Raw genomic sequence first — 24626 nt, forward strand, 5'->3', positions numbered from 1 at the left:
TCAGGGTCTTGTTGGTACCAGACTTGGTGCTAGTTAAATAAATTGGGCATATGGCCCAGTTACAGGGGGAGGTGTTCAGTGTCCAGGGTCCTGAGTTAAGTGATGAGTTGGAGGATACTATGGTGTTGAATGCTGAGTGTAGTCAATGAACAGCATTCTCACATTGATGTTCCTCTTGTCCAGTTGGGAGAGGGCATTGTGGAGTGCAATAGAGATTGTGTCATCTGAGAATCTGAGCATCTGATGGGGCAGTATGCAAATTGGAATAAGTCCAGGCTGTCTGGGATGATGGTATTGATGTGAGCCATAACCAGCATTTTAAAGCATTTCATGGCTACAGATGTGAGGGAGAGGTGGTGTTCTCATGCATGGTTCAGTCTACCTTGCCTGAAAGTGAAAATAGAAGGCATTTAGCTCGTCTGGAAGGCTAGCGTCACTGGGCAGCTCAAGGCTGGGTTTCCAGTCTGTGCTAGCAAAACAGTCCTGTAGCTTAGCATCCACTTCACTTCAGTATTGAGCAGGTCACTTGTACTTCCTCTTTGAGATTTTGCTTGTAAGCAGGAATCAGGAGGATAGAGTTATGGTCAGATTTTCCCAAGGGAAGGTGATGAAGAACCTTGTATGCATTTCTGTGTGTGGCGGAAAGGTGGTCAAGAGTTTTGTCTCTTCCATTTGCATAGGTGACATGCTGGTAAACATTTGGTAAATGGGATTTCAGTTTCCCTGCATTAAAATCCCCGGCCACTAGGACCGCAGCCTCTGGACGAAGCACTTTCTTGTTTTCTTATGACCCTTATACAGCTCGTTGAGTGCAGTCTTAGTCTGAGTATTGGTTTGTGATGATAAAAACACAGCTATGAAAGTAGAGATGAAAATTATTTTGGTAAATAGTTTGGTCTGCAGCTAATGATGAGGTATTCTTACTCAAACTTGAGACCTCCTTAATATTAGAGATGACACACCAGTTGTTGTTCCCTCAGTGAGATGTATGTTATCCATGTTCTTGTTCAGCCACGACTCTGAAAAATACAACATTACAGTTCTTCAGGTCCCGTTGATAGGATAAGTCTCAAAAGAAGCTTGTTGTAATGGTTGTTGTCTTCCTCTTCTGAGGAGGAGTAGGAAATATCGGACCAATATGCAGCGTGGTAAGTGTTCGTCATATTTATTTCACAGAAAACAAACGAACAAGCGAATAACGGAAAAACCGAAACAGTCCCCTATGGTGAAAACACTGAAACGGAAAATAACCACCCACAAACAAGAGTGAGGAAACAGGCTGCCTAAGTATGGTTCTCAATCAGAGACAACGATTGACAGCTGCCTCTGATTGGGAACCATACCAGGCCAAACACAGAAATACAACATAGAAAAAAGGACATAGACTACCCACCCCAACTCGCACCCTGACCAAACTAACACAAAGACATAATAAAGGAACTAAGGTCAGAGCGTGACACTTGTCCAGTTTGTTCTCTAGTGACTGTATGCTTGCCAATAGAACATAGGGTAGAGGTGGTTTATTTGCTTGCCAATGTCGTCTCATCTCGTCAGGATGCCGGCTAATCTGCCTCTCTTGCGCCGTCGTTTCCCCTTTCGGAGCCCCGGGCATTAGGGCCTGGTCTGGAGTAAGCAGAACGTCCAGAACTGCCTACTCGTTGAAGTACTCTCTTCTCCAGACCATCTCCGGTGACCTTCTCCCTTACCTCACCTCGCTCATCAACTCATCCCTGACCGCTGGCTACGTCCCTCCCGTCTTCAAGAGAGCGAGAGTTGCACCCCTTCTGAAAAAACCTACACTCGATCCCTCCGATGTCAACAACTACAGACCAGTATCCCTTCTTTCTTCTCTCTCCAAAACTCTTGAACGTGCCGTCCTTAGCCAGCTCTCCCGCTATCTCTCTCAGAATGACCTTCTTGATCCAAATCAGTCAGGTTTCAAGACTAGTCATTCAACTGAGACTGCTCTTCTCTGTATCACGGAGGCACTCCGCACTGCTAAAGCTAACTCTCTCTCCTCTGCTCTCATCCTTCTAGACCTATCGGCTGCCTTCGATACTGTGAACCATCAGATCCTCCTCTCCACCCTCTCCGAGTTGGGCATCTCCGGCGCGGCCCATGCTTGGATTGCGTCCTACCTGACAGGTCGCTCCTACCAGGTGGCGTGGCGAGAATCTGTCTCCTCACCACGCGCTCTCACCACTGGTGTCCCCCAGGGCTCTGTTCTAGGCCCTCTCCTATTCTCGCTATACACCAAGTCACTTGGCTCTGTCATAACCTCACATGGTCTCTCCTATCATTGCTATGCAGACGACACACAATTAATCTTCTCCTTTCCCCCCTCTGATGACCAGGTGGCGAATCGCATCTCTGCATGTCTGGCAGACATATCAGTGTGGATGACGGATCACCACCTCAAGCTGAACCTCGGCAAGACGGAGCTGCTCTTCCTCCCGGGAAGGACTGCCCGTTCCATGATCTCGCCATCACGGTTGACAACTCCATCGTGTCCTCCTCCCAGAGCGCTAAGAACCTTGGCGTGATCCTGGACAACACCCTGTCGTTCTCAATTAACATCAAGGCGGTGGCCCGTTCCTGTAGGTTCATGCTCTACAACATCCGCAGAGTACGACCCTGCCTCACACAGGAAGCGGCGCAGGTCCTAATCCAGGCACTTGTCATCTCCCGTCTGGATTACTGCAACTCGCTGCTGGCTGGGCTCCCCTGCCTGTGCCATTAAACCCCTACAACTCATCCAGAACGCCGCAGCCCGTCTGGTGTTCAACCTTCCCAAGTTCTCTCACGTCACCCCGCTCCTCCGCTCTCTCCACTGGCTTCCAGTTGAAGCTCGCATCCGCTACAAGACCATGGTGCTTGCCTACGGAGCTGTGAGGGGAACGGCACCTCAGTACCTCCAGGCTCTGATCAGGCCCTACACCCAAACAAGGGCACTGCGTTCATCCACCTCTGGCCTGCTCGCCTCCCTACCACTGAGGAAGTACAGTTCCCGCTCAGCCCAGTCAAAACTGTTCGCTGCTCTGGCCCCCCAATGGTGGAACAAACTCCCTCACGACGCCAGGACAGCGGAGTCAATCACCACCTTCCGGAGACACCTGAAACCCCACCTCTTTAAGGAATACCTAGGATAGGATAAAGTAATCCTTCTCACCCCCCTTAAAAGACCTAGATGCACTATTGTAAAGTGGCTGTTCCACTGGATGTCATAAGGTGAAAGCACCAATTTGTAAGTCGCTCTGGATAAGAGCGTCTGCTAAATGACTTAAATGTAAATGTAAGTAGAAATTGCCATCGAAATCGAGGTTATTTATCATTGTTCTGATGTCCATAAGCGTTTTTTTTTGGTCATAGAAAATGAGGGCGGAGACATTATGTACAAAATAAAGTTAAGATCAGCGTAAAAAAAATAATATATATATATATATATACACACAAAATAACAGAATTTCGTCAGGAGCCCGTAAAACATCCGCTATCCACGGCTGCTCCATCCCTTCCCCTCACCTCACACACACACGTGATGCCTCATATAGCCTACTTAAATAAATAAATAAAAATATAGACCTGCTGAAGATATAGTTCTGGACCATATAAAGGTCTGGCACTGGCCTTATCTAACAGCATACAGATAATTCACAATGACCTTAAAAGAACATCCTGTATTAGTCCCCTCCTCAACTCACACATTCTGATGGCTCATATGACTAGTTCCAGTACAAGTACACACTGTTTATACCATTCTGATACTGTTATCTTTTTTATTTTATTTTAACCTTTATTTAACTAGGCAAGTCAGTTAAGAACAAATTCTTATTTTCAATGACGGCCTAGGAACAGTGGGTTAACTGCCTGTTCAGGGGCAGAACGACAGATCTGTACCTTGTCAGCTCAGGGATTTAAACTTGCAACCTTCCGGTTACTAGTCCAACACTCTACCCACTAAGCTACCCTGCCGCCCCATCTCAACAACATACATTTAATTCTGGGGCCTCAAAAGAACTACGAAAATGTAATCTTATTTTTTCGTTTTTTTTAAAATCTACAAATAAATTTGAGTTTAGGCCAAGACAATGTCACACCCTGTTAAACTCTACACAAAGACCTACTCCTACTCTATAGTCACAGTTAGTCCATTTAGCAGATGCTATTTTACCCAGAGGGACGGTTCTTCCGCTTATTCTTCTGTTGAAATGTTGGCTGAAACACACTCCTTGTTTCTATGTTTACACCGTGACAATATATGCGTAGTAGCTGGTTATGGAAATACAGCAGCTCCCTAGGGCCTTATAACTCATTACTTGAGGCAGTAGAGCATCCTGTAGAGTCCCAATAATAAAATGTCTGAGTTTTGTTCAAGATGCTTGTTAGGAATTGGCAGAGGAGAGCATAAACCTGCCATGTTGGGTAGCCTATAAAATCGTGTTATAAATCATGTTAGGTTTATAACAATTGGCATTCAAGTCACTTTAAAAAAAAATATATAAATATATATATATATATCTAGGTTGTTTCCTCAAACTGACTACTTAGGATGGCCTGTCCTTATATGGAACGTACTCATAGCACACTTTGCATGTTGAATGCATAGGCTGGTGTCTTTTCCAAAACACATTAGATGTTGAGGTTGGTAATTGCAAGTAGGCTTTACTGTAAACAGCTATGCTTATGTCAACATATTATGCTACATGTCAATGTGTGAATCATAGCTGAGAGTGCACAATTATCTTAGAATGGAAAGTGTTTGTTTACAAAATGCAAACAAGTATAAATGCTTCTTCTTTTTTCTTTTTAAGTGAATGAATTGAACTATACTTGAGTGGTAATTCTATTTGTTTTCAGGCACGCATGGCCATGGTAGGCTGTGTTGTTTCTGTGTGCTTTCGGTTCCCTCCGACCTCTTGGGCTCTCTGTGCGCGCGTGCGTACAGGCCAACGTGATGCTGCTGCGCGGAACAAGCGCCGAGCTGATTCTAGTGAAACCTGCCTCTTTAAGAAGACGCTCTCCTGTTGCACTGGGAGGTTGGCCGGTGTTTTTCCACACATGGTCACCCATTTTAAGAGACAAAGGTCAGAAAGAAAACCTTATAAATAACATTTACCGCCGTAAGTCTCACTATTCAACACGCCGTCCACCGTACTACACTGAAGGGACTGATCAATTCTAAAGGAATAAAATCAATTCAAGCCAATACAGGTAGGCAAAGGAATCATCATCATCACCTAGGTTACAGCTATATGAGCTAGGCTATATGCAAATGATTAGAGTTCATATACTATTAGATTAATTATAGTATTTTATTTCCGATAGTGAATTTTGTAATTTCTGTGTCACAATATGTTGTTCAATCTCATTTATGGCGTTTAATGCTTAAAAAGTAGCATTTGAGCATGAATCATTAATTAATGCAGGTTCATATCATTTTTTTTTCTCTTTACGTTTTTGAAAACAGAACGTTCAGAACACATTTCCGCTTAAAGGTTGAGTCTTGTTATTTAGACCTCATGCAAATATCCTCCCCTGAGAGAAAGGATGAAGCCTATATTTTCCTCCAAAACTCAATCAAATTATACGCAAATGATATCTATATTATTTTGTGACAACCCTAGGCTACAGTGCAGAACTTCATAGGTTTACATTTACACATTAATTCAATTTAAGGTTATTCCACTGGTAATGTGTGTTTTTTGTGGGGCACAGAATCATTTCATTTTCTGCCACCACCGTGCGGTTAATGTCTGACTAACGGAACAGAGAGCAGGGAGGGAAGCAGCTACTGAGTGTACGGTGCACGGTTGGCTCGCTCATGTTACATTTCATACATCAACTCTCTCACATCCTCCTCGTGGCTCGGCTACAAATGCTGCCTATTGTTTCCTCAGTCATATAGTAGGCTAAGCGGAACATATTTTGAATAGGCGACACGTTGTGGCGATTGTCGCTCATTTTACAATAGTTTCATAGACATTCAACCCTTCGTTATCCTCGTGTAGTTTATTCTATGTGCGCAATTTATTGTTCTCTTTGTCATAGGCTAAAGAAGACCAGATTCTGTCATATAGCCTTGCCTACATTTCGATCCGTTCTGATGAATAGCATCTCCGAAAGACGAGTTGATCTTCAAGGCTGGCAGGGGACATAAATAATTGAGGTTGTGTGTGGGTGAACATAAAGAACAGTGTCTGCGGTCGTGTAGCTAGCCTGCAAATGGCTGGCATAATATATTCTCCTTCAATCGATAGTGGGTGTCGATTGTATGATCAAACGATTATGCCATATATGGGTTATGGTTTGGCATGGTGTAACGGTGTAACGGTGTAACAACGCCTGCTATTGTATGTATGATGATGATTCAGAGTCTACCTCAGACAGCCACTTGGGTTTATACGTTAAACAGCTTCGTTTTCTGGCTTTGCCATACAATCCCTTTACCACGAGAAACGGGGCAACTTTCTATTTCATTTCCTACATTCATTTCTGGCGTTCTCAGTATGCTCAGAAACGTAACTGAAGACACACCTCCACGAGTCTTAAATCCGTGTGTAGTCTACTAGAGATGTGTTACATTGCAGCCTATGATTTAAAAAAAAAAAGATATTCCGTTAAATGCCGCCAGTGTCACCTAGCTTGTGCGTAGCTGGGAATGAGATAAAAATTGGCAAATTTCCAGGACCCAGTTTATAGGTAATCACTGGGCTACAGGTAATCACTAGGCTACAGGTAATCACTAGGCTACAGGTAATCACTAGGCTACATATAATCACTAGGCTACATATAATCACTAGGCTACAGGTAATCACTAGGCTACAGGTAATCACTAGGCTGCAGGTAATCACTAGGCTGCAGGTAATCACCAGGCTACAGGTAATCACTAGGCTACAGGTAATCACTAGGCTGCAGGTAATCACTAGGCTACAGGTAATCACTAGGCTACAGATAATCACCAGGCTACATGTAATCACTAGGCTACAGGTATTCACTAGGCTACATTTAAACACTAGGCTACAGGTAATCACTAGGCTACATTTAATCACTAGGCTACATTTAATCACTAGGCTACAGGTAATCACTAGGCTACAGGTAATCACTAGGCTACAGATAATCACCAGGCTACATGTAATCACTAGGCTACAGGTAATCACTAGGCTACAGAAGCTACGTTTGCGTCTCTCTTTAACTTTGGTAAAACATGATTGAATATAGTGGTGTCAGTGAAGGCTACTTCTACTTTCTGTGGCTATAATTGGAACAGTTGTAGAACAAAGACAATGAATGATGTTGATTATGTCGGTGGCTTGGAGGTTGAAAGTGTGCCCTTGAGGAAGGAATGTAGCAGCGCGCAATATAAATGGTGTTTGAAATGGATAGATAAGACCGAATGATTGTAAAACAAATAGGAGGGAAACATCATTGCCAGTTAGTTTCCTTTGCTTTGAATTGGGTAATAATGTTACCCTATCACATGTGCAAAAAGCAAATATATCTTCGCTATAGTTTACCTTGTGTCCACTTTCCTGGCAGAAATAACATTTTCTCATGATGCATGTGGTCTTTGAATATCTAGAATTGGTTTTAATGATTCAATAAGTCTTTGCTTACTTTGTTATTGGGTTTTGAGGTGGTTGTGGGTATTTCCAAAATGGTTGACATTATCAATAAAGGCTAATGAGGTTGAACAATTTCTAGGCTACTGCAATGATGATCAAGATTAAGCTGAGCTCTGCATGAATACTTCTGAAATCCTTCCTTTGCCCCTCCTCCTCTTTAAGCAGCCGAGTCACTTGTCAACACACATAGATTGGTGAAACTAAGGGTTCCACTACTAACGTTCATCCACCCGACTAAGATAACGCCGTATACCCAGGGTGCCTTGAAGCTCTGTAAATCATTATTTCACCTCATAGTTACTTTGTGTAAATATCTATCTCTCTCTGTCGCTCGCTCACTCTTTCCCTCCTCTCCACCCTCTCTCTCTTCCTCCCTATCTTTCTCCCCCCTCCTCTCTCTGTCTAATTGAGGAGCTCAGCTGAGCATGAGAGCCAGGGGCCTTGTTGAAATACTTTGAAAGCATCCATCCTTCCTTCCTTTCTTCTCCTTGAATTAATCACAGAGATTTGAAAACTCTAATAGAGATCATAGCAGGTTAACATGGACTCAGGGGAGGAATGGAAAACTCAATGTGAGGGCCCGGTGGAAATGCCCATGGTCTTAAAGTAGGGACATTATGTAAGGTCCCTGAGACTTACTCTCTCTCTTTCTCTCTGTCCCTGCTCTCAATTCAATTCAAAGGGCTTTATTGGCATGGGGAATAGGTAATACATAATAAAACATTAACAATAAACATTTACGCCCACAAAAGTTTTTGAAGGAATAGAGACATTTCAAATGTCATATTGTGGCTATGTACAGTGTTACAACGATGTGAAAATAGTTAAAGTACAAAAGGGAAAATAAATCAACATAAATATGTCTTGCTTTTTCTGACTCCAGACCCAACGTTTCAGTTGCCTTAGAAGGCCTGGGTTCAAATAGTATTTGAAATAATTTATGATACTTTACCTAGCGCTTGATTGAGCCTGGCTGGCACAATACAATCAATACAGTAGTGACACAACTGCCAAACTCTGCCTCTCTGGCCACCAGGCAGGCTAAAGCCAACGCTGACTTATTTCAAATACTACTTGAACCCAGGTCTGCTGCAAGGTCCTGGCCCCGGACCACAGAATGTTGCATGATGCATTTCAATAGCATGACAAAGTCCTCTGTGGTTTACAGTTAGAGAGGAGAGCATGCAATGTAGGTCCCATCCCCCCAACCCAAGACAATAATAACTAGAGCAGAGAGAGAGAGTCAGCGGGAGAGAGAGAGAGCGTCAGAGAGAGTCAGAGAGTGTGAGAGAGCGTCAGAGAGTGTGAGAGAGAGTCAGAGAGCGAGAGAGAGACAGTCAGCGAGAGAGAGAGACTGTCAGCGAGAGAGAGACCGTCAGAGAGAGTGAGGCAGAGATCAAAGAGAGAGGGAGAAAGTGCTCTCACTCAACTGTGTTTTTAGCAGTGTTCATATCTGGTGCTAACATGCGTCCTTTGTCCTGATCTTTGTCACATTCTGATTAAGCCCACAATTTTTGACATTTGTAGACGAATAAAAGACACATTGTGATCTGAATGTGATGTTTCTGACTACCTCCTCCGACAGTCAGACACGTATTGTGTCTGGATATCAATCAAGCGTAAACAGATGGAAACTCACATGTTAGGGCAAGGTGTAGACAAGGATTTTGATATTAGAAATCACACACACACACACACACACACACATTGGACAGTTGTGTTTGAGTGTGGGCGTTCCTTTCTATTTCCAACCTCTGAATCAGCTGTACAAGAAGGGAACTGCTTATGCAAACATGTGTGACTATTGTGTCTGTGTGTGGTGCTGTGGGCTATGTTACGTCTAGTTGATGAGACCAGGCTGGTCTGTGTGTGGTGCTGTGGGCTATGTTACGTCTAGTTGATGAGGCAAGGCTGGTCTGTGTGTGTCGCTGTGGGCTATGTTACGTCTAGTTGATGAGACCAGGCTGGTCTGTGTGTGTCGCTGTGGGCTATGTTACGTCTAGTTGATGAGACCAGGCTGGTCTGTGTGTGGTGCTGTGGGCTATGTTACGTCTAGTTGATGAGACCAGGCTGGTCTGTGTGTGGTGCTGTGGGCTATGTTACGTCTAGTTGATGAGACCAGGCTGGTCTGTGTGTGGTGCTGTGGGCTATGTTACGTCTAGTTGATGAGACCAGGCTGGTCTGTGTGTGGTGCTGTGGGCTATGTTACGTCTAGTTGATGAGACCAGGCTGGTCTGTGTGTGGTGCTGTTGGCTCTGTTACGTCTAGTTGATGAGGCAAGGCTGGTCTGTGTGTGGTGCTGTGGGCTATGTTACATCTAGTTGATGAGGCAAGGCTGGTCTGTGTGTGGTGCTGTTGGCTCTGTTACGTCTAGTTGATGAGGCAAGGCTGGTCTGTGTGTGTCGCTGTGGGCTCTGTTACGTCTAGTTGATGAGGCAAGGCTGGTCTGTGTGTGGTGCTGTGGGCTATGTTACGTCTAGTTGATGAGACCAGGCTGGTCTGTGTGTGTCGCTGTGGGCTATGTTACGTCTAGTTGATGAGGCAAGGCTGGTCTGTGTGTGTCGCTGTGGGCTCTGTTACGTCTAGTTGATGAGGCAAGGCTGGTCTGTGTGTGGTGCTGTGGGCTATGTTACGTCTAGTTGATGAGGCAAGGCTGGTCTGTGTGTGTCGCTGTGGGCTCTGTTACGTCTAGTTGATGAGGCAAGGCTGGTCTGTGTGTGTCGCTGTGGGCTCTGTTACATCTAGTCGATGAGACCAGGCTGGTCTGTGTGTGTCGCTGTGGGCTATGTTACATCTAGTCGATGAGACCAGGCTGGTCTGTGTGTGTCGCTGTGGGCTATGTTACATCTAGTCGATGAGACCAGGCTGGTCTGTGTGTGGTGCTGTGGGCTATGTTACGTCTAGTCGATGAGACCAGGCTGGTCTGTGTGTGGTGCTGTGGGCTATGTTACATCTAGTTGATGAGACCAGGCTGGTCTGTGTGTGGTGCTGTTGGCTCTGTTACGTCTAGTTGATGAGACCAGGCTGGTCTGTGTGTGGTGCTGTGGGCTCTGTTACGTCTAGTTGATGAGGCAAGGCTGGTCTGTGTGTGGTGCTGTTGGCTCTGGTACGTCTAGTCGATGAGGCAAGGCTGGTCTGTGTGTGGTGCTGTGGGCTCTGTTACGTCTAGTCGATGAGACCAGGCTGGTCTGTGTGTGGTGCTTTGTGCTGTGGTACGTCTAGTCGATGAGACCAGGCTGGTCTGTGTGTGGTGCTTTGTGCTGTGGTACGTCTAGTCGATGAGACCAGGCTGGTCTGTGTGTGGTGCTTTGTGCTGTGGTACGTCTAGTCGATGAGACCAGGCTGGTCTGTGTGTGGTGCTTTGTGCTGTGGTACGTCTAGTCGATGAGACCAGGCTGGTCTGTGTGTGGTGCTTTGTGCTGTGGTACGTCTAGTCGGTGAGACCAGGCTTTGTCTGTGTGTGGTGCTTTGTGCTGTGGTACGTCTAGTCGATGAGACCAGGCTTTGTCTGTGTGTGGTGCTTTGTGCTGTGGTACGTCTAGTCGATGAGACCAGGCTGGTCTGTGTGTGGTGCTTTGGGCTTTGGTACGTCTAGTCGATGAGACCAGGCTGGTCTGTGTGTGGTGCTGTTAGCTATGTTACGTCTAGTCGATGAGACCAGGCTGGTCTGTGTGTGGTGCTGTGATACGTCTAGTCGATGAGACCAGGCTGGTCTGTGTGTGGTGCTGTTGGCTATGTTACGTCTAGTCGATGAGACCAGGCTGGTCTGTGTGTGGTGCTGTTGGCTATGTTACGTCTAGTCGATGAGACCAGGCTGGTCTGTGTGTGGTGCTGTGGTACGTCTAGTCGATGAGACCAGGCTGGTCTGTGTGTGGTGCTATTGGCTATGTTACGTCTAGTCGATGAGACCAGGCTGGTCTGTGTGTGGTGCTGTTGGCTATGTTACGTCTAGTCGATGAGACCAGGCTGGTCTGTGTGTGGTGCTGTTGGCTATGTTACGTCTAGTCGATGAGACCAGGCTGGTCTGTGTGTGGTGCTGTTGGCTATGTTACGTCTAGTCGATGAGACCAGGCTGGTCTGTGTGTGGTGCTGTTGGCTATGTTACGTCTAGTCGATGAGACCAGGCTGGTCTGTGTGTGGTGCTGTGGGATATAGAGATAGAGAATACATTGGACACAGTGGAGAAAGTGCCTATTGTGCTGGGATAATACACAGTACCGGTGCCATTTAATGAGACAATTCTCTATTTACCAAGCCATCGGGTATGATGATTTGGGATTTTACCGAATTCAGATACAAACCTGCATATAGGAAGCCAATCACAGCCTCTCTTTTGGTTTTTGAACTGAGATTCTATTAGTGTACTATTTCAGGAAATGGAAGTTTACAGTTATTTAAGTTGACTTTTCAGGGAAAGGCGTTGTCATGCTGAATTAGACCCCAAGTACCTTGCTGTACCAATGATGATGCACAGAGGTGTGGATCTCTTGCTCAGGCCCGGTAAGGTTCTTGTTGAGTCCATCAGTCTTTGCCTTGACTTACCAGTGTTCTTGATACGTGTAAAGTTGATGATTCCAGGAAGGTGCACATACACACACGCACACGTGCACACACATACACACACACATACACATACACACATACACATACACACACACACACACACACACGCACACGTGCACACACATACACACACGTGCACACACATACACATATATACACACAGACACATACGCACACGTGCACACACATACACATACACACGTGCACATACACACACGCACACGTGCACACACATACACACATACACATACACATACACACACGCACACGTGCACACACATACACACACGCACACGTGTACACACATACACATACACACACGCACACGTGCACACACATACACACACACACACACATACACATATACACACACACACACACACATACACGTGCACACACATACACACACGTGCACACACATACACATATATACACACAGACACATACGCACACGTGCACACACATACACATATACACACACATACACACAGACACACACATACACATACGCACACGTGCACACACATACACGTACACACACACACACACAAATGCAAACGCATGCAGACACAGCCCACACAGCCCTCTCCTTTCTGGGTAGTGAGTGGAAATTTACAGCATCCCAGCCACAGCCTCACAGTAACAGCCTCACAGTAACAGCCTTACAGTAACAGCCTCACAGTAACAGCCTCACAGTAACAGCCTCACAGTAACAGCCTTACAGTCACAGCCTCACAGTAACAGCCTCACAGTAACAGCCTTACAGTCACAGCCTCACAGTAACAGCCTCACAGTAACAGCCTTACAGTCACAGCCTCACAGTAACAGCCTCACAGTAACAGCCTTACAGTCACAGTCTCACAGTAACAGCCTCACAGTAACAGCCTCACAGTAACAGCTTCACAGCCTCACAGTAACAGCCTCACAGTAACAGCCTTACAGTCACAGCCTCACAGTAACAGTCTCACAGTAACAGCCTCACAGTAACAGCCTTACAGTAACAGCCTCACAGTAACAGTCTCACAGTAACAGCCTCACAGTAACAGTCTCACAGTAACAGCCTCACAGTCACAGTCTCACAGTAACAGCCTCACAGTAACAGCCTCACAGTAACAGTCTCACAGTAACAGCCTCACAGTAACAGCCTTACAGTAACAGCCTCACAGTAACAGCCTTACAGTCACAGCCTCACAGTAACAGCCTCACAGTAACAGCCTTACAGTAACAGCCTCACAGTAACAGCCTCACAGTAACAGCCTCACAGTAACAGCCTTACAGTCACAGCCTCACAGTAACAGTCTCACAGTAACAGCCTCACAGTAACAGCCTTACAGTAACAGCCTCACAGTAACAGCCTTACAGTAACAGCCTCACAGTAACAGCCTCACAGTAACAGCCTCACAGTAACAGCCTTACAGTCACAGCCTCACAGTAACAGTCTCACAGTAACAGCCTCACAGTAACAGCCTTACAGTAACAGCCTCACAGTAACAGTCTCACAGTAACAGCCTCACAGTAACAGTCTCACAGTAACAGCCTCACAGTCACAGTCTCACAGTAACAGCCTCACAGTAACAGCCTCACAGTAACAGCCTCACAGTAACAGCCTTACAGTAACAGCCTCACAGTAACAGCCTTACAGTAACAGTCTCACAGTAACAGCCTCACAGTAACAGCCTTACAGTCACAGCCTCACAGTAACAGCCTCACAGTAACAGCCTTACAGTCACAGCCTCACAGTAACAGCCTCACAGTCACAGCCTCACAGTAACAGTCTCACAGTAACAGCCTTACAGTCACAGCCTCACAGTAACAGCCTTACAGTAACAGTCTCACAGTAACAGCCTCACAGTAACCTGCCTTACAGTAACAGCCTCACAGTAACAGCCTCACAATAACAGCCTCACAGTAACAGCCTCACAGTAACAGCCTTACAGTAACAGCCTCACAGTAACAGCCTCACAGTCGGCTGTGTCATCTTCGGCTCGAAAGCGCTGTCCAATCTGCACATTGCGTTTAATTGTCTTAGGCTGCCTTCCAATAGGAACACTATTCCAGGGAATAGGGACACATATGGGTGGTCCCTTGGTGTCTGCTCTGTTTAGTCTGAGTGAGCAGTCAGAGCAGTTAAAGAAGCTGGCCAGATTCATGTTGACAGGTGATATACTAATACAACATAAAGAAGCTGGCCAGATTCATGTTGACAGGTGATATACTAATACAACATAAAGAAGCTGGCCAGATTCATGGTGACAGGTGATATACTAATACAACATAAAGAAGCTGGCCAGATTCATGTTGACAGGTGATATACTAATACAACATAAAGAAGCTGGCCAGATTCATGGTGACAGGTGATATACTAATACAACATAAAGAAGCTGGCCAGATTCATGGTGACAGGTGATATACTAATACAACATAAAGAAGCTGGCCAGATTCATGTTGACAGGTGATATACTAATACAACATAAAGAAGCTGGCCAGATTCATGGTGACAGGTGATATACTAATACAACATAAAGAAGCTGGCCAGATTCATGTTGACAGGTGATATACTAATACAAAATAAAGAAGCTGGCCAGATTCATGGTGACAGGTGATATAATAATACAACATAAAGAAGCTGGCCAGATTCATGTTGACAGGTGATATACTAATACAAAATAAAGAAGCTGGCCAGATTCATGGTGACAGGTGATATACTAATACAACATAAAGAAGCTGGCCAGATTCATGGTGACAGGTGATATACTAATACAACATAAAGAAGCTGGCCAGATTCATGTTGACAGGTGATATACTAATACAAAATAAAGAAGCTGGCCAGATTCATGGTGACAGGTGATATAATAATACAACATAAAGAAGCTGGCCAGATTCATGTTGACAGGTGATATACTAATACAACATAAAGAAGCTGGCCAGATTCATGGTGACAGGTGATATACTAATACAAAATAAAGAAGCTGGCCAGATTCATGGTGACAGGTGATATAATAATACAACATAAAGAAGCTGGCCAGATTCATGTTGACAGGTGATATACTAATACAAAATAAAGAAGCTGGCCAGATTCATGGTGACAGGTGATATAATAATACAACATAAAGAAGCTGGCCAGATTCATGTTGACAGGTGATATACTAATACAAAATAAAGAAGCTGGCCAGATTCATGGTGACAGGTGATATAATAATACAACATAAAGAAGCTGGCCAGATTCATGTTGACAGGTGATATACTAATACAAAATAAAGAAGCTGGCCAGATTCATGGTGACAGGTGATATAATAATACAACATAAAGAAGCTGGCCAGATTCATGTTGACAGGTGATATACTAATACAACATAAAGAAGCTGGCCAGATTCATGGTGACAGGTGATATAATAATACAACATAAAGAAGCTGGCCAGATTCATGGTGACAGGTGATATACTAATACAACATAAAGAAGCTGGCCAGATTCATGTTGACAGGTGATATACTAATACAACATAAAGAAGCTGGCCAGATTCATGTTGACAGGTGATATACTAATACAACATAAAGAAGCTGGCCAGATTCATGTTGACAGGTGATATACTAATAAAAAGCACATAACCTGGTTCAAGCATTCATGACATCACACGGAAGAAGGCACAGTGATGCTGAAACGTTGGTGTTTTACCCAATAAATGACTGGTTTTGGTCGTTTTTTCCCCCTACATACATTCATAACGGTTGTTAAACAGTATATTTTAGTACATGTGTAACTTTATACACGATGCAGTTCTAAATATTTGAGAATTAAAGTAGAATAAATATTTGATTATTTTCTTTGCCATTATTGATTTAGTTCAAATGTCTTTGTTAGTGTTAGGAATGTCTTGATTTGGTCTGCCTCTCTACCTGTTATGTGGCTGTTTGGTTATTAAGTGGAGGCAGGGTAGCCTAGTGGTTAGAGTATTGGACTAGTAACCGAAAGGTTGTAAGTTCAAATCCCCGAGCTGACAAGGTACAAAATCTGTCGTTCTGCCCCTGAACAGGCAGTTAACCCACTGTTCCTAAGCCGTCATTGAAAATAAGAATTTGTTCTTAACTGACTTGCCTGGTTAAATAAAGGTTAAAAAAATAAAAAATAAATAAAAAGGTACTTACTCCGTTTAAAATAAATATCCTTGTAAAGCTTTATCGACAAACAGCTTTATCGACAGATATAAAGGCTCAAAGGCTATTTAGAGTGCGGAGAGAAGGTGGAGAAAGAAAGAGACAGACAGAGAGAGCGATGGAGAGGGAGAGAGAGTGGTTGATGTCTGGGGTCTGCTCGCCAACCAAGCATTCACAAAATGGGAGAAAAACCTAATTGAAACTCTTCATGCAGAATTCTGCAAAAACATCCTCGTGTACATCGTAAAACACCAAATAATGGATGCAGAATTAGGCCGATACCCTCTAATTAAACCAAATCCAGAAAAGAGGTGTTAAATTCTACAACCACCTAAAAGGAAGCGATTCCCAAACCATCCATAACAAAGCCATCACCTACTGAGAGATGAACCTGGAGAAGAGTCCCCTAAGCAAGCTGGTCCTGGGGCTCTGTTCACAAACACAAACACACCCCACAGAGCCCCTGGACAGCAACACAATTAGACCCAACCAAATCATGAGAAAACAAAAGATAATTACTTGACAAATTGGAAAGAATTAACCAAAAACAAAGCAACCTAGAATGCTTTTTGGCCCTAAACAGAAAGTACACAGTGGCAGAATACCTGATCACTGTGACTGACCTAAAATTAAGGAAAGCTTTGACTATGTACAGACTCAGTGTGCATTGCCTTGCTATTGAGAGAGACCACCATAGTCAGACCTGGCCCTCAAGAGAAGACAGGCTATGTGCACACTGCCCACAAAATGAGGTGGAAACTGAACTACTGTACAGTTTAAATACTGTGTAGACTACTGTACAGTTTAAATACTGTGTAGACTACTGTACAGTTTAAATACTGTGTAGACTACTGTACAGTTTAAATACTGTGTAGACTACTGTACAGTTTAAATACTGTGTAGACTACTGTACAGTTTAAATACTGTGTACATTTACATTTACATTTAAGTCATTTAGCAGACGCTCTTATCCAGAGCGACTTACAAATTCAGTTTAAATACTGTGTAGACTACTGTACAGTTTAAATACTGTGTAGACTACTGTACAGTTTAAATACTGTGTAGACTACTGTACAGTTTAAAAACTGTGTAGACTACTGTACGGTTTAAATACTGTGTATGTTTCCTTTTGGACGGAGATTCAATATCTGTTTACATTTCAACATACACTAGTCCTATTAGGAAGTACACAGAGGACACAGGGAGAGTAGAGTGAAACATTGACAAATGGAAAGTGCTTTAGAGAGCATGGTTCAGGGCTGAGGGCTCAGGGTATCAAGTGTACACCACTGTGGATCGAGTGTTACACTTTGGCTTCTCATCTCTGTGAGTCCTCCAGCCCTCATAACCCTCGGCTCGTAATGTCCACAGTAGTATTTGTGATGTGTGTAAAGTTTGTTTTTTGACTTGGCCGGCCTAACCAGTTGTACATAGTGACAGAGCAATTTTATGAATTTTACCGGGCAGATCATATTAAGAACAAATTGTTATTTACAATGACTGCCTAGCAAGAAGCAAGAGGCGATACAGTTATATTCTGATGTGCTAAATATCATGATTATGTAGACCTATATGATATTATGTGATATTATGTAGACCTATATGATATTATGTAGACCTATATGATATTATGTAGACCTATATGATATTATACATACTTCAATGCTTTATTAAACCAAGCATTTCCCCTCAGATTTATTTTGTGAATTACAAAAACGTTAGTAAAGTATTATAGACATGGGATAATTGATTGATGCATCTACTGTAAGTTCAGTCACTCTATACCAGGGTTGGAAAATGAGAACAGGATATCGAAGCCATCAATTATATGCCCCTCCAGAAATGTGTGTTGAGATGACTGTATGAAATGTGTATGTGAATTATAGCCATGGGATTTGACAGGTTACACACACACACACACACACACACACACACACACACACACACACACACACACACACACACACACACACAGAGTCGCCGTTGATAATGGCTGATCCCACTCTCAAAGGGTGTCTCAGGGGGAGTTGGAAAATGCAGGAAGTCCATTGATTTAGGACAAATATAAGCATCCACCAAATTATTTTATCACAGACACACACACACATAAATAATGGGTTAATCAATAATTGATAATTGACTTATTGATGAGATTTATATTTACACACACCCACACCTGCCTCATCCACACCTTCCTCTGCCTCATAAACACCCACACCTTCCTCGGCCTCATCCACACCTTCCTCTGCCTCATAAACACCCACACCTTCCTCTGCCTCATCCACACCTTCCTCGGCCTCATCCACACCTTCCTCTGCCTCATCCACACCTTCCTCTGCCTCATACACACCTTCCTCTGCCTCATACACACCTTCCTCTGCCTCACACACACCTTCCTCTGCCTCATTCACACCTTCCTCTGCCTCATACACACCCACACCTTCCTCTGCCTCATACACACCTTCCTCTGCCCCATCCACACCTTCCTCTGCCTCATCCACACCTTCCTCTGCCTCATCTACACCTTCCACTGCCTCATCCACACCTTCCTCTGCCTCATCTACACCTTCCTCTGCCTCATCCACACCTTCCTCTGCCTCATACACACCTTCCTCTGCCTCATCTACACCTTCCACTGCCTCATCCACACCTTCCTCTGCCTCATCTACACCTTCCTCTGCCTCATCCACACCTTCCACTGCCTCATCCACACCTTCCACTGCCTCATCCACACCTTCCTCTGCCTCATCCACACCTTCCTCTGCCTCATCCACACCTTTTTCTGCCTCATTCACACCTTCCTCTGCCTCATCCACACCTTCCTCTGCCTCATCTACACCTTCCTCTGCCTCATCCACACCTTCCTCGGCCTCATCCACACCTTCCTCTGCCTCATACACACCTTCCTCTGCCTCATCTACACCTTCCACTGCCTCATCCACACCTTCCTCTGCCTCATCTACACCTTCCTCTGCCTCATCCACACCTTCCACTGCCTCATCCACACCTTCCTCTGCCTCATCCACACCTTCCTCTGCCTCATCCACACCTTTTTCTGCCTCATTCACACCTTCCTCTGCCTCATCCACACCTTCCTCTGCCTCATAAACACCCACACCTTCCTCTGCCTCATCCACACCTTCCTCTGCCTCATAAACACCCACACCTTCCTCTGCCTCATCCACACCTTCCTCTGCCTCATTCACACCTTCCTCTGCCTCATCCACACCTTCCTCTGCCTCATAAACACCCACACCTTCCTCTGCCTCATCCACACCTTCCTCTGCCTCATAAACACCCACACCTTCCTCTGCCTCATCCACACCTTCCTCGGCCTCATCCACACCTTCCTCGGCCTCATCCACACCTTCCTCTGCCTCATCCACACCTTCCTCTGCCTCATACACACCTTCCTCTGCCTCATTCACACCTTCCTCTGCCTCATCCACACCTTCCTCTGCCTCATACACACCTTCCTCTGCCTCATTCACACCTTCCTCTGCCTCATACACACCCACACCTTCCTCTGCCTCATCCACACCTTCCTCTGCCTCATCCACACCTTCCTCTGCCCCATCCACACCTTCCTCTGCCTCATCCACACCTTCCTCTGCCTCATCTACACCTTCCTCTGCCTCATCCACACCTTCCTCTGCCTCATCCACACCTTCCTCTGCCTCATCCACACCTTTTTCTGCCTCATTCACACCTTCCTCTGCCTCATCCACACCTTCCTCTGCCTCATAAACACCCACACCTTCCTCTGCCTCATCCACACCTTCCTCTGCCTCATCCACACCTTCCTCTGCCTCATCCACACCTTTTTCTGCCTCATCCACACCTTCCTCTGCCTCATCCACACCTTCCTCTGCCTCATCCACACCTTTTTCTGCCTCATTCACACCTTCCTCTGCCTCATCCACACCTTCCTCTGCCTCATAAACACCCACACCTTCCTCTGCCTCATCCACACCTTCCTCTGCCTCATCCACACCTTCCTCTGCCTCATCCACACCTTCCTCTGCCTCATCCACACCTTTTTCTGCCTCATTCACACCCACACCTTTTTGTAAGAAACTGTATTTCAGTCAGTCTTTGTCCTGCTCTCAACAGCAAATACATGAGATATTCACTTCAGCTAGTTCCTCAAATGACCGATCACTGAGAAGCCCAAACTGGGTCGTATTCATTTGCTCACACCATAGAAAATAAGAGTTTCTTATTGGACAAGTCGAGTTAGTCCCTCCCTTTATCAGTCTGTTTTCTTCTGTTTTGTGCCTAATGAATAAAACCCTCATGTCCGTGACTCTGTGAAGAATTTGTTCAGGCATCTATTTAGGTCAGTCATTTATACAGGTGGACCCCCGTTCACCATGAAGTGTGGTGTTTTTTATTCTTGACCATATTGCAGCGAATTTGGGGGGGAATAAACCCAGGAACCCGTAAATCCAATTGACGAGAATGCTAGGAGTTGTGTTAAGGTCATTACGACATCAACTCACCTCAGATGAACTCTAACTAATAATTTGTTTCCCCCACTCTCCCTCCCTCCTGCAGCATGGCACAGAAAGAGAAGCTCCAGTGTCTGAAGGACTTCCATAAGGACACGCTGAAGCCTTCCCCAGGGAAGAGCCCTGGCACCCGGCCCGAGGACGAGGCAGAGGGGAAGCCCGTCCAGAGGGAGAAGTGGAACTCCAAGCTTGACTTTATCCTGTCCGTCGCTGGGGGCTTCGTGGGTTTAGGGAACGTCTGGCGTTTCCCATACCTCTGCTATAAGAATGGCGGAGGTGAGTTTCTGTCTCCTTTACAGCTACTGACTAGGTCATGAAGGGTGAAAGGGAATGAAGCCATTCCAATTCCAACTTCTTTATTCTAAGATGACGGGGTCAATGACGCTATTTCCCTGTGACATATTCATGTAAACAGAAGATGCAGAGTGCTGTGTTCAAGGGGGTTATTCATTCAAGTCATGAGATTGGGTTAGTGCAGGTCAACAGCAGTAGTCAACCCAGCTAGCACATAACGTTCTGAGAACCATATGTTTCTTAGAGTTTGGTGAGAGCGTGGTTCTATAGTTATTTTGCATACAACCATACCCACATATTTCTGGGAATGGTGTAGGATTGTTTCTTGGCTTTGGAACATTCTCTGCACATTTAATAGAACTTGACAACAAGTTCTTTACTTTAACAGAATGTTTCCTAAAAGTTCAAACATGTTTAGATTTAATTTACATTTTTGAACGTTCTCCAACTGGTTTGACATTGGGAATGTTCTCACATAGTTCCAAGAACGTTACGAAACAATGTTGTTTTGTGGGAATTTCAGTACTTCAGCATAACATTTCTACAGGTTTCCTCGTGGTTCTATTTAAAGTAATTTTCTCAAATTGTTCCAAGAACGTTAAGAAACAACGTTGTTCTGTGAGAATTTCAGTACTTCAGCATAACATTTCTACAGGTTTCCTCGTGGTTCTATTTAAAGTAATGTTCTCAGTACATTACGAAAACTTTCCATAAAAAAACACAAGAAAACATTAACAACGTTCTAAGATTGCTATTTAAAAACATATATATTCCGTTCTCAGCATCAACAAAACTCTCTCTATCCTCTATCTTGTTAAGTGTGTTCGGCTGTGTTGGCCACGCCCACTAATTGGCCACACCTGATCTTAATGAGTGCGTGTTTCCTTTGAAATGGGGTCTGATTGAATAGAGAAAAAGTAACAGCTTTATATGAGTTAAAAAAGCATGCTAGAGCCATCCAACATAAGATCATATGTTCGAATCTCACTGATGCTGTGCCACAATAAAAAAATACTCGTGTTTCCATGATTTAAAAAATACATGTGTTTGCATGTGTCCTATCTGTGCTTGTAGTTAAGAACAGTTAACCTCAGTTAGCAGTGTTATTAAAAGTCTTATTCAAACATTCAGTGAAAGTTTTAAGGAACTTATTCAAAAACCTTCCTTCCTTCTTCAGAAAGTTAATAAAACCTCCCAGGAAAACTTTTAGGGAACCATAGTAAAATGTTCTCAGAACTTCCCTGCAAGCTAAAAATGTACATATCCAGAACAGGCGAAATTTTCACTTCCTTTCTCAGAACATTAAAAAAACGTTCAGTTTTACCGGTTAGGAAAATTATGGCTTCTTTCCCAGAACCAATGGGAAACCAAAAAACGTACGTTCCCACAACTTCCAAGGAACCAAATGTGCTATCTGGGCAGTCTCTCTGCATGCAACCATGGTTCCTTTACAGCTGCTATCTAGGTCTAGAACATGAAGGTTTTACAGCTTAAAGCCATTCCAATTGACTAACCATTCCATGGTTGACTTACTTGACTAACAAATGAATGTCCTTCTAACATTACTGACGTAAAATGATTTACCGTAGCTACTCCCTTGATTCACACGTACTTCATTGTGTTTTGACCACATTTGTTTTTCTTGAACCTGACACATTTGTTTACATATTCGTCTTCTCCTCCTCCAGGTGCATTTCTCATCCCGTACTTCATCTTCCTCTTTGGCGGAGGTCTCCCTGTGTTTTTCCTGGAGGTGGCCCTCGGACAGTACACCTCCGAGGGTGGAATCACCTGCTGGGAAAAGCTTTGCCCCATCTTTACTGGCGAGTACATTTTCATTTATTATTTAAGGTTGCCCTCACAAAATACGATTCTACCCTCAAGGTTATTTCCTAGTTAAATAAAGATTCAATTAATAAAAACTTTATTTGTACAGAATCTTCTTTGCAACGACGACCTGGCAAAAGTAGCTGGTCAAATCAGGTCAATGACCTTCAGCCGAAATCAAATGAATACTAAATAATTGATGCACAGGTCAATCATCTTATTCATACCAGCCCAGGCCAGGAAAGATACCACACATTTCATTACACTGGCTCTGCCTCGCCCACATCGACTCCATGGTAGTCCAACCAACAACTAGCCTTATTTTGATACTGCCTGGTTGCTAGGCGCCCTATACTGCAGTTGCATCCTGTTCCCTTTGGACTCCCCTCCTAACTGCCAACTAACTGCAAATCACTGCCAGCTGATATGCTCTAGCTTCATTAGACATTACACACTCTGTACTGAGAGTTGAGGGAAACTGAAAGTGCACTTTGCTCATGCCCCTCAAACAATGTGCTTTGTCTTACTACCCAGCTATACTCTGATATTTTCTTAGGGAATGCCCCCCCCACACACACACACACACTGAGCCCTTGAGACTCAGCCGTGCCGTGTACATAGTGTGTTGAATTAGAGGTTGCTATGGCACCAGCGCTGGAAAACATCAGAGAGATGCCTATCAATGAGGTCTGACCCATCCTATAGGCTGAGTCTTAATGGCACCCTATTCTCTACATAGTGCACTACTCGATCAGGGCCTGTAGGGCAGTGCACTACTTGACCAGGGCCCTATGGGAATAGGGGAACTGTTTGGGACGCAGACAGGCACTCACCTCCAGCCAAACCAAACCAGGTCGAGCCTCACTCTCTCTCTCTCTCTATTTGTAAAATACATTCAGATAAGATGAGACTGGTTGTCAGAAAAACAAGCTGTTACTTTTCAGCCCTGGTGTCTGCCTGCCTGAACGGATTGGTGGGGGCGGCCCAGTTTAATTTTCATAAAGGGAAGTGACAGAGGGTGACAGTGAGAGAAGAGGAGGGAGGGAGGATAAGTAACAGTTGGACGAGGGAGGGAGGGAGGCAGGGAGAGACAGTTGCAGGAGGGAGGATAAGTAACAGTTGGACGAGGGAGGGAGGGAGGCATGAAGAGACAGTTGGAGGAGGGAGGATAAGTAACAGTTGGACGAGGGAGGGAGGGAGGCAGGGAGAGACAGTTGGAGGAGGGAGGATAAGTAACAGTTGGACGAGGGAGGGAGGGAGGCAGGGAGAGACAGTTGGAGGAGGGAGGATAAGTAACAGTTGGAGGAGGGAGGATAAGTAACAGTTGGACGAGGGAGGGAGTGAGGCAGGGAGAGACAGTTGGAGGAGGGGGGATAAGTAACAGTTGGACGAGGGAGGGAGGGAGGCAGGGAGAGACAGTTGAAGGGAGGGGAGGTAACAGAGGGTGAGAATGGGATGAGGGACGGAGGGAGGGAGGCAGGGAGAGACAGTTGGAGAAGGAATGAGGAAGTAACAGAGGGTGACAATGGGACGAGGGAGGGAGGGGGGAGGGAGGGGGAGGGAGGGAGGGGAGGGAGGGAGGCAGGGAGGGAGGGTGGGTGGGAGGGTGGGTGGGGAGGGAAGCAGGCAGGGAGAGACAGTTGGAGAAGGAATGAGGA

The 24626-nt window shown here is 44.9% G+C and overlaps 1 protein-coding gene across 4 annotated transcripts in view; it reads left to right on the forward strand.

Moving 5' to 3' along the window:
* Window positions 1–5013: 5013 nt before the first annotated feature.
* Window positions 5014–24626, forward strand: part of LOC115121304 (sodium- and chloride-dependent taurine transporter) — a 36034-nt gene continuing 16421 nt past the window's right edge. For 3 of the 4 annotated variants that reach the window (XR_010459792.1, XM_065004289.1, XM_065004296.1), the window contains exons 1-3: window positions 5014–5211; window positions 20894–21123; window positions 22830–22964. Coding sequence is in view for 3 of the 4 variants with exons in the window: in XM_065004289.1 (XP_064860361.1) it covers window positions 20895–21123; window positions 22830–22964 (364 nt within the window). In the remaining variant the exon portion in view is untranslated. The remainder of the gene's footprint in view (window positions 5212–20893; window positions 21124–22829; window positions 22965–24626) is intronic. The other variant, XM_029650365.2, reaches the window with a different exon arrangement.

Source organism: Oncorhynchus nerka, linkage group LG2 (genome assembly GCF_034236695.1).
Source record: "Oncorhynchus nerka isolate Pitt River linkage group LG2, Oner_Uvic_2.0, whole genome shotgun sequence".
In the NCBI taxonomy this organism is placed as follows: domain Eukaryota; kingdom Metazoa; phylum Chordata; class Actinopteri; order Salmoniformes; family Salmonidae; genus Oncorhynchus; species Oncorhynchus nerka.